The sequence below is a fragment of the Nannospalax galili genome, unplaced genomic scaffold (assembly GCF_000622305.1).
Source record: "Nannospalax galili isolate Female #2095 unplaced genomic scaffold, S.galili_v1.0 scaffold1909, whole genome shotgun sequence".
In the NCBI taxonomy this organism is placed as follows: Eukaryota; Metazoa; Chordata; class Mammalia; order Rodentia; family Spalacidae; genus Nannospalax; species Nannospalax galili.
Window position 1 is genome coordinate 269,767 of NW_008358834.1, and position 10,298 is coordinate 280,064.

The 10,298-nt window shown below is 39.6% G+C and overlaps 1 protein-coding gene across 14 annotated transcripts in view; it reads right to left on the minus strand.

Moving 5' to 3' along the window:
* Adal (adenosine deaminase like) overlaps positions 1-10,298 on the minus strand; it is a 36,459-nt gene that overhangs the window by 13,463 nt on the left and 12,698 nt on the right. For 5 of the 14 annotated variants that reach the window (XM_029558245.1, XM_029558248.1, XM_029558247.1 and 2 more), the window contains 5 exons: positions 8,850-8,976; positions 7,723-7,803; positions 5,915-6,053; positions 4,740-4,840; positions 3,147-3,903 (listed from right to left, as the gene is read on the minus strand). In XM_029558245.1, coding sequence (XP_029414105.1) covers positions 3,709-3,903; positions 4,740-4,840; positions 5,915-6,053; positions 7,723-7,803; positions 8,850-8,976 — 643 coding nt within the window. In that variant the 3' untranslated portion in view covers positions 3,147-3,708. Of the gene's footprint in view, positions 1-2,955; positions 3,904-4,739; positions 4,841-5,266; positions 5,516-5,914; positions 6,054-7,722; positions 7,804-8,849; positions 8,977-10,298 lie in introns of those variants that run through there. The other 9 variants (XR_003847652.1, XR_003847651.1, XR_003847654.1 and 6 more) reach the window with 6 other exon arrangements.

Below are 10,298 nucleotides of genomic sequence, written 5' to 3' on the forward strand. Positions count from 1 at the left end.
CTCCAGTTCCAGGGGAATCTGATGCCCTCTTCTGACCTCCGTGGCATTGCACGACACGGGTGCACTCACATACATGCAGGCAATACACTCATACACATAAAATAAAAATAAAATAAAGAAAAAATTTTAAAAATTGCTTATAACTAGATTTTCTCATTGAATATATCACCATATACATTAATTTTATGTCATTAATTTTCATTCCATAACATTCTCAGAGGCTAGAAAACACCCACATTAAAGGGTGATGTAGCTCAGTGGTAGAGTATCTGCCTAGTATTAGCATGCTCAAGGCCTTGGGTTCAATTCCCCAGCACCATTAAAAAACAAAAACAAAAACAAAACAAAACAAAAAAAACGGGCATATCTCTATGAGATTGAGGCAAACTTCATCTACATAGCAAGTTCCAGGTCAGATAGGGCAACACAGAGACCCTGTCTAAGAACAAAAACAAAAACAAAAAACCTACATTTTAAGTTTTTAAAAAAATCTGCATGATTAGATGTGAGTAGAGAATGTAAGGTTATAAACATATATCTAAGAACTCAAAGTCTAAGCACTTCCCTCTAGACTGTCCCCTAAAAGAAAGACACAGTGAAATCTTATTAACCCTTAATAACTGAAATTAAAGGTGTCACCAGGATTGTTCCCCTCTGATAACAGGGAAAATAAACATTGTAGAAGGAAAGAAATTCAAGCATATCTTGGTATCTAATAAAGTCTTTTTCTTACCATTCAGAACAAATCTTTGTTACTTATCTTCAGCTAAAATAGCTGTGGTATATGTGTGTTCATATAAGCCTGTACCAGTGGCCCATCATGTAGGTACAGCATCCTAGGAGACCCTAAGAACCCTAGTAGCCACAATGCAACTATTCAGGATGAAGAAAAAGTGAATTATGATGGACCAGCCCAGACCGGAGCAGTTCAGTCCAACGGGAGCAGGGTCCCCGAAAGGGTGGACAAGGATTTGGCGAATGACAAACAGACCAAACACATAGAAATTTGGTGAAGGTCTGAGTGTATTTTTGCAGCTGCAAGGCTCAGATTATATATTACAAAATTACATGATTACATCCACAAGCCATTGTTCTGCGGTTAATCTTTTCTAAGAGTTTTGATTTCAGAAACAAAAACGAAAGACAGGTCGGTCAAAATACATTGCCAAAGCATGCTATTATCTTAACGAGCGTCAACTAATGTTAAACAGAAAGTTTCCTGTTTTTCATCTTGGTGAGTTCACATTAGAGACTTTCAAAGTTTATATTCTGTGGTTACGCAGTGAGATGACCTCAAACCAATATGTGCTTTCAATATTAGCTCTGTAATCATTAGTATTTCTATTTGAATTCCAGGTGATTCACAATACTGTTACTTTATATCCGCTTTTTGTTTTTCCTTGTTCATTATACTGTCCCAAACTCCAAGTAACATCAGTATCCCATTCTAATCCTATAGCTCTTATGAAACCCTTCCAAGTATGGGACTTATAATTATCCCATCTTTCTCTCCAAGAAATATGAAATATCTTCAATTGTCTCTGTATGCTCTCCTTTTGTTCCTTACTAAGCAGGCACCAAGGTGGCCCAAATCTGGCAAGTCTGTCCATGAATTGTAATGAATACCAAGAAATCCTTTTTCCTCCCATCTACCCCCTTCCTAATCATATGCTCCTATAAAAAGCAGTGGTTCATCCATAGGTTCTGGAATTTTATACACACTTTCTTTCCGTCTTGGTCGATGCCATCATCTACCTCCTACCAAATATAAGCTGGACCAAAATTAGTTGGTGGTAACTTTCTTTTTCTCCTAATACCAGAATTAGAGTCTTTCCTGAATTGCCTGTACTTTAGGAAATACATCATCTTTAGGACTTCCTAAATAATGATCTCTGCTTGTTCTATTCTGTCCATGATATTCCATGACTGATTATTTCTAGCAGCTTCTATTATAGCTTTAAGTAGTAAAGGTTCATCAGGAGACAAGGTCCTCTGAGGAAATCGAGTTCCTAGGACCTTATCCTCAACATCAAGGTTTTGATCAAGAGGCGAGCCCTGAAGCCAAGCCAAGGACACCAAGTCCTCTCCGTGTCCCCTAGATACTCATAAAAGAATGACAGTCATAAAGATAGAGCAAGCAAAATACAGCCAAGTACACTGAAGATCTTCTTTGCACTGCCAGTTCCAAGAGGCAACCTTCCTTGAAGCTTCAGCCTCAACCCGCGGAGGATCTCACGCGGGCTCCATTGGAGATGGCGTGACAGTGAATATTGGCACCGTTAAAATCCTTGTAGCTTCCACAAGTAAAAAGCTGAATAGAAGCCGATTTAGACATGGAAGCTCCGTAGGGCTAGAGAGATGGCTCAGCAGTTAAGAACATTTACTGCTCTTGCAGAGGACCTTGGTTCAATTCCCAGCACCCACATGGTGGCTAACAACCATCAGTAACTCCAGTTCCAAGGGATCAGTATCTTCTTCTGGCTGCCATGGGTATTGTACAACATGGGTACACTTACATACATGCAGGCAAAACACTCATGTACATAAAATTTTTTAAAAAAGGAGTTCCAGCCATGTGTCTTTCTCATTTCCACCAGCTATTCTCTCCTTTGATTAAAAATTAACAAAAAATTCGTTTAGATGTCTGAGTGTTTTGCCTGCATGTATATGAGTGCACCCCTGTATGTAATGCCTACAGAGTCCAAAAGAGGGTGTTGGATCCACCGGAACTGGAGTTACAGATGGTGGTTAGTGGTCATGTGGGTGCTGGGAATTGAACCCAGGTTCTCTGTAAGAGCAGCCAGTGAGCTTAACTACTGAGCCAGTTCTCCAGTCTTCCTTTGATTCTTTTTTATTTTTATTTTATGTGCATGAGTGTATTGCCTGCATATGTGTTAAGTGCACCTGTGTCATGCAATGCCCGTGGAGGTCAGAAGGTTTTTGATTCCCTGGAACTGGAGTTATAGATGGTTGTTAGCCACCATGTGGGTGTTGGGAATCAAACCCAGGTCCTCTGCAAGACCAGTTAGTGCTCTTAACTGCTGACCCATCTCTCCAGCCCCTTCCTTTGATTCTTAAACTGGAGTAATTACTTTAATCTGACATATATTTATAAAGACATCACGAAAAGAGCAAAGCCAGATTTCAGCAGCTAGCTTTATTTGCACTAGAGTCACCTGACAGCTAGACAATCACACAAATCCATGGTGTGGCCTGGCATCAGTAGTCTTGAGAAATAATACTTAGAAGGGTTAAAGAAAGTGGAAGGAGGGAGATTAAACCTAACACAATGCAGAGCTCTAGTTAAAAGTTAGAAGGCTTGGCAGCAATCTGTTCTCTGTTCTCCTTACCTTGGACTAATAATCCTGACAGTGTTCCTGATGAGAAATTGCTTTGACTTCCTGAAAGTTTTATGATCACTAATGGAGAAGAAATGCTAACTAAAAAAAAAAATTCATTAGTGCACTGGGGAATTCAGTTAAACCTCCAGTTCCTCCAGCAAGGAGCATCAATGTAAAGCCGTGTAAGACCTCAGGGCCTGCTAGTCAGCTTAAGACATTTGAGCATTTTTCATATGTAAGGGGCTGGTGTTAAGAGCACATGTCCTTGGCTACTACTTCCAAGGAAGTAACAGACAGTTTACTAAGTGGATATGGCAGGACAACGTTGGGTACAACATATAATCGAAAGTGGTTCACCTCATACAGCTTAAAAGCGTAACACTCCTGGCTTCAGGTGATTCCACCTCTTTCTCAGTTCAGATCTGGTGTTGTCAGAAGCAAAGATGTAGTTGATGGATTCATAAGACAGATCCCATACCTGAGACTGGGTCAAATTAAATGTTTCAGCTGCCAGTTGGTATTCTTGAGAAAGGTATGTTGAAAAAACACCCTTATCATCAGTCTGCCAATATAAACAAGAGTGTTTCAAAATAAACAAGAAAGTGCTTTTTAAAAAACTTATTTTTGTTCAGAATCTGTTTTCCCATTCTTCTTTCAGGAGTCTAAACAGGAGCCTATGAATGCATTATATATAACAGACTTGTTTATACTTTAAAAAACACCAAAGTGCTTCACCCTGATTGCATATTAAAAGCACGTATAATGCTGGGCGTGGTGGCACATGCCTGTAGTCCCAGCACTTGAGAGGCAGAGGCAGGTGTATCTTGGTGAGTTCAAGGCCAGCCTGGTCTACATAGTGAGTTCCAGACGGGTTACAGGGAGACCCTGCTTCAAAAAGACAAAAAAAAAGCACATATAGAGGTTTTAAAGCTTACCCATATAAGGACTCACCCCAGATCAAATAAAGTGGAATCTCACGGGATGGGTGCTAGGCATTAGCATTTTTTAAGATTTTATTTTTTGCGTATGAGCATTTTGCCTGCATGTATGTAAGTGTACCATGCGCATGCCTGGTGCCTGTTGAGGCCAGAAGAGGGCACTGGATTCCCTGGAACTGGGGCTAAGGATGGGCGTTAGCCATCATGTGGATGCTGGGAACTGAACTCAGGTAGTCTGTAAGAGCAGGAAACCACTGAGCCATCTCTTCAACCTGGACAGATACTGTTGGACTTCTGCTTACAAACCAAACCAGTCACCCAATCCCTTTCAGCTTCTCATTTGCCAAGTAGCTCCTCTACTTGGGCATTTCCCTAGGGAACCCAAGGCAATCAGCTATGCAGTGAACATGTAACCTAGCTCAGTGAAGCAACTAAAAAGGAGCAGGAACATAAAACTTACACAGATCACAGAAGGATGAGCAATGCTGTACCAAAATCTGAAGTGATGCTTATCGTAAGATGGAACCGTCTGACTTTTGATGTTTGAGGTCAAACAAAGTTCTAGATGAAAGGAAGAGAAAAACTCCTATTAAAAGCAAGTGAACTCATTCAGTGGTCATCAAGAAGATTCATGAGAAACCTTTCCAAGCTATGCTGATTTATAGCAGTTTCAAATCGCAAAATGGATCTTTCACTAAATGTAATGTGAAAATCTGTAGTTCATGTTGGGAAGCTAGGCAGCAGAGTGCCTGCCCAGCATGTGCAAGGCCCTTAATTCATTTCCAAACATTACACATAAACTCACAAATTTAGTTCAATCAATGTAATTATGCAGAAATATATGCTACAACTATGGTTAGAGTGGCATCAGGCAAGGAATGAATGCTCTCTCTATAGCAATGTGCTTCTCTTTCTTTTACCAAAATGGAAAGGAAGGATTACAAGCCAGGTACATCAGCCTGTGTAATTTCCTTCATATAACTTAACACTGATTTTCAAAATGTATTTGTTATCTTCTACTGAAAGGAGTTTCTTGTGAAGGAAACTTGGTCTATTTTGTTTATTGCTCAATTTCCAGCAATTAGTGCAGTAATTACATCAAAGTGGTTACTTCATAAACACATTCACAATCAAGTGTGCAATGGTATTGCTAAAAATTACTTCTGGGAGGCATGCACAGCTTCCGCCCCTCCTTCAACCATCTTCCGCCAGAAGAGTTCATCAGGTCCCCTGGAACTGGAGTTACAGATGGTTGTTAGCCACCATGTAGGTGCTGGAATTTGAACTCACATTTTCTGCAAAAGCAACCAGTGCTCTTAACTGCTGAGCCATCTCTCCAGCCCCTGACCCAAATTTCTTAAAAAAAAAAAAAAGACTTACTGAGTTCTAAGCACTGGGGACTACAGCAGTCAGTGAACAGAATGGATAGAGATAAAAAGAGCCTTCCTCTCATGAAACTTATATTTACATGAAAGCTAAACTTTCAGTATTTAAATGAGTATTTAAAGCACCACCACATATCTTTTAATGTTTAAGTATTTGTAATTTTAGAACAATACTTTTCCACATAAGGTTTGTGGGGCAAGGAAGAAGGGCCAGAGGGTTGTCTGGGAGACAAGAAATGCTAAGGCTTACCCAGTGGTATCTGGTGCTGCCTTACAAAATCTATTAGATCCAGGGATCCTCCCCCAGAGGAGTTGAGGAATGTTCCATGCCCAATTCTGTCAGGAAGCAGATCCAGCAGCATTTGTGTTTCCTTTTTTTTATTTGGAATCTTTAGAAAAGTAAGAAGAAGGTATCAATCACCTCTTTCAATGATTCTTAAAATACCTTTTTCTATAGCAGGTATTCTGTCCCTGAGAAGTGAATGCTAACATTTTAAAACCTTCCCAGCTCTCAAGGGCCTTTTTTTTTTTTTTTTTTTTTTTTTTGAGGGGGCATATGTGCCAGGGCCTCATTCATTCACGCAGCTAAGCAGTGCTCTACCACTGAGCTGTACCCCCAGCCCCTCTACCTTTACCTTCTCCTTCCTGCTTCAAGTCCTAGACTCATTTTGGTAATGGAAACTGACTAAAACTCTACTGTGTGCCTTTTAACAATAATCTTTTAAGGCCTAACAACAATCTTCTAAAGTATGAACATGAAAAAAAAAAACTCAGTAAAAAAATTTTAAACAAAAAAAATTTAAATTTTTTATGTGTGTGTTTACATATATTAGAAAAAAGTCTAGAAAAGTATAAACACAAAACTGTTAACAATATCAACTCTGGGGAGCATTTTAAACTTTTTCCTTCTGTACTATAATTCCCTATACTTGAAATTTCTTCAGGTACATAAACCTTTTATAGCTAAAATCATATTCTTGAAAACATTGTTCACAGTCTGGGATGGTGGAGGTAAGGGTAAACTAACTTTATCGGACTCCAAGGCCCACACCCTTCCTTCAGCGTGCTCATGTTTCATTTCAACAAGGCTAGATATGGACATATCATAATATATCTAGCCATGCTCTTTGTCTCCTAGATGGTCCAAAAGGCAAATGACCACAACATTTTGAAATAAAGTATTTGATATTCAATGGAGCAAATGAGAAACTAGTGTAAATAGCAGGTTCTGACACTATGTATAGGCCAGGCATAACTGGTCAGTCTAATAAGAACCACAAAAACTTAAAAATAGTAACACTAAACTAAAGCAATTCACGTCTAAATATTTTCACTAACATCTACAAAATATGTCTGGATTCCCTCTTTAAAAATGTTTTTCTAGGGGTTGGAGAGATGGCTCAGTAGTTAAGTGTACTGTATGCTCTTTCAGAGGATCCAGGCTTGATTCCCAGCACCCAGATGGCAGCTTATAACTGTCCATAATTCTAGTTCCAGGGAATCTGACACCCTCTTCTGACCTCCACAGGCACTGCATGACACAGGTGCACTTATACACATGCAGGCAATGTATTCATACAATAAAAAATAAAAATAATAAAATATTATTTAAGATAAACACTGAAACACTGGAACAGGCATGAGTTCAGGCCAGAGGATGATGCCCAACTCCAGACTACACCACAGTGGTGCTAATTCAAAGTAGCAGGGGTGGGGAACAGGTGCACTCACATATATGCAGGCAATATACTCATACATAAAATAAAAATAATAAAATATTTTAAAAAATAAAATGAAATAAAATAAATGTTTTCTAAGCACAGCATGGTAGCACATGTTTATAACCCCTATTCAGCACTTGGGAGGTGAAGGTAGATGGACCAGAAGTTTAAGGTCACCCTCAACCACAAAGTGAGCTCCAGGCTAGCCTATGTTACATTAGAGTCTGTCTCAAAAGGAAAGAAAAGAGTTTTTCTAAGATAGGTTTATTTCTGGTTACTTCTAAACAACTATATTTTTTATTATAATCTGCTCTCTCCAGTCTCCAACATTATTTACCTCTGCAAGATGCAATGCCAACTTCAGACCTGCCTTCTTAGCATCTAAGAGCGGTTCCAAGAAGTCTTTTGCTTGTCCTAGCTTGACAATAAAAGAAAACATGAGGATGCATGAGAATTCTGACAAACTGAGGAATTTGGTGTTAATGCCCCAATAAACAACTGAAAAAAATAATGGTAGGAAATAACAATGAAAGGTTGATTTTGTTTGTGCATTTTGTTTAGTGAGCACCTATGAATACAAAGCTGAAAAGGCATATCCCTGACCTTGAAAATCTGGTCTAGTATCAGTGAGCCTAAGGCCAATCAGCAGCTGGATATGGCAGGCAAGAAGTTTTATTTCTGGAAGGACACAGAGATATCTAGTATTATGGAAACTCACTTGATTCAGGAAGCTTTCATGATGAAACAAAAACAAAACCCGATTAAATGGATGGATGAAAAGAAGGCCAGGTTTAGATAAAGCCATCAGAATCAGTTTCACGAGGGATTCTCATCCAGTGACTTTCAACAGGGAATGATTTGGCCCTCCAGGCGACATGTAGTAATAATGCCTGGAGACACTTTGGGTTGTCACACTGGGGAGATGCTGCTGGCATACAGTGAATATAGACCAGGAATGCTACTAAACATCCTACAGTGCATAGGACAACCCCACAGCGAAGAACTATTTGGCCCCAAATGTCAAAACTTTTGCTTGAATCTTTCATTTGAGATGCTCAGGCCAATTTTGCTTTCCTAGGGGTTCTGTGAAATAATTAAGCCCTAACCCTCTTATCCATCCATTGTATATAATGAGTTAACTTCGTGCACATAGATGTTACTAGTTGTGTATAATTTTTAGAAGAATGGAGAAAATGGTCACATATATAGTATCTAGAACCTATTTTTGTGGTATTTCTTTCACAGAACCCTCAAAAAATGTTACAATACATACTCTAGTCATCCAGGGTAGATCAGTCAGGTCCAGGTCCACTAGACCCCATGGAGAATGCACGATGCTCCAAGCTAACCCATATGTGTGTGTGTGTGTGTGTGTGTGTGTGTGTGTGTGTGTGTGTGTTAGAGTACATGAAATTGGGTGCAGGTAGTAAGGGAGCGTGCAGAGAGTTAGATGAAGTAACTTACAGTAGGGTCTCCACTGAGGTCAAGGCCAAGAACTGTATCCTCAGTAGACAGGAAGAACTCTTTAGCTAGCTTAACAGTCTCCTTGGCTACTGTAGGGCCACCTCTTCTGTCAATTGCCATCAAATACCTGTAATATAAGAAAAACACAGCTGTAGCCAGGTGTGGTGGTACATGTGTAGAGACAGAAAGATCATCTGCAGCTACAAAGAGAGTTCAAAGCTGGCCTTGGATACACGAGACCCTACTTTTATTAAAAAAAAAAAGCATGAACTTAAAACCAGCTAACCCCATACAGGGCTATACCTTTCCTGGTCATACAGCTTTCCTTACACATTAGTCTTTTCACTGAAGTCATTCAGCATCAAGACATCCTGCCACCAGAAAAGCAAAAGCACCTCAGCACATAGCAATGTCTGAGAATGAACATGGAGTTCAAGGTCAGCCTGCACCATGTTAGACCCTATCTCAAATGAAACAACCAAAATCCATAGATGAAAAGCTAACGATACAGATGCAAAAACTACTTTTAATGTGGCTAGCAAGGCAGGGCAGGCTCCTTGTAGTACAGCTTACTATAAAGAGTAGTCTGAGACCGGACAACCTGACATTTTACTTTGCCAAACAGAAGGAGACATAAATTCCTAAGTAGCATTGATATTTAGTCAGTGTTCAAATTTCCATTTGTCTCACATTTTTTGATTATATATTTGATTTTATTTTTCAATTTGATTCAGTATTCAAATGAAGTCTATACCTTTTGTTAATCACTGTATTTCTATGTTTCTTTTTACACTTTTTTGTGCATGTATTTATGTATTCAAATGTGTGGGTACAGATATGCACATGCACATTGTGTGTAAGTCAGAGGACAAGCTTGGGAGTGGGTCCTCAAGTGCCTTCTACCTTTGAGAGTCTCTCATTGGTCTGAAATTTCCTCATGTAAGTCAAGCTGGCTGGCCCTCGAGCTTTCAGGGATCTGCCTATCTCTGTTCCCATCTTTCCATCTCTCTCCATCTCTGAGAGCACACATATGTACGATGCCTGGCTTTACAGAGGTTCTAGGGATTTGAACTCATGTTCTCACACTTGCAAGACAAGTGCTTTACCCACTAGGCCACCTCCTAGCCCCTTAGGTCTCTTTGAATCATCCCCACTCATTCCTCTCCCATTCTCATCCCTATCCTACCTCTTTCCTTGCAATTTATTTGTTAAAGAAATCAGGTTGTTTATCCAACAAAGCTTCCATGGTCTGGATTTTGTTGATTGTATCCCTGTATTAACAGGTTCTCTTGCCTCTTAAATCAGATTCAATGTTTTTTACAAGAATAAGTGATGAAGCCAAGCAACATGGCACATTCTTGAACCCCAGCACCTGGGAGGTAGAGGCAGGAGGATCAACCTTGGCCACATATCAAGTTCCAGGTCAGCCTGGGCTACATAAAGTAAAAA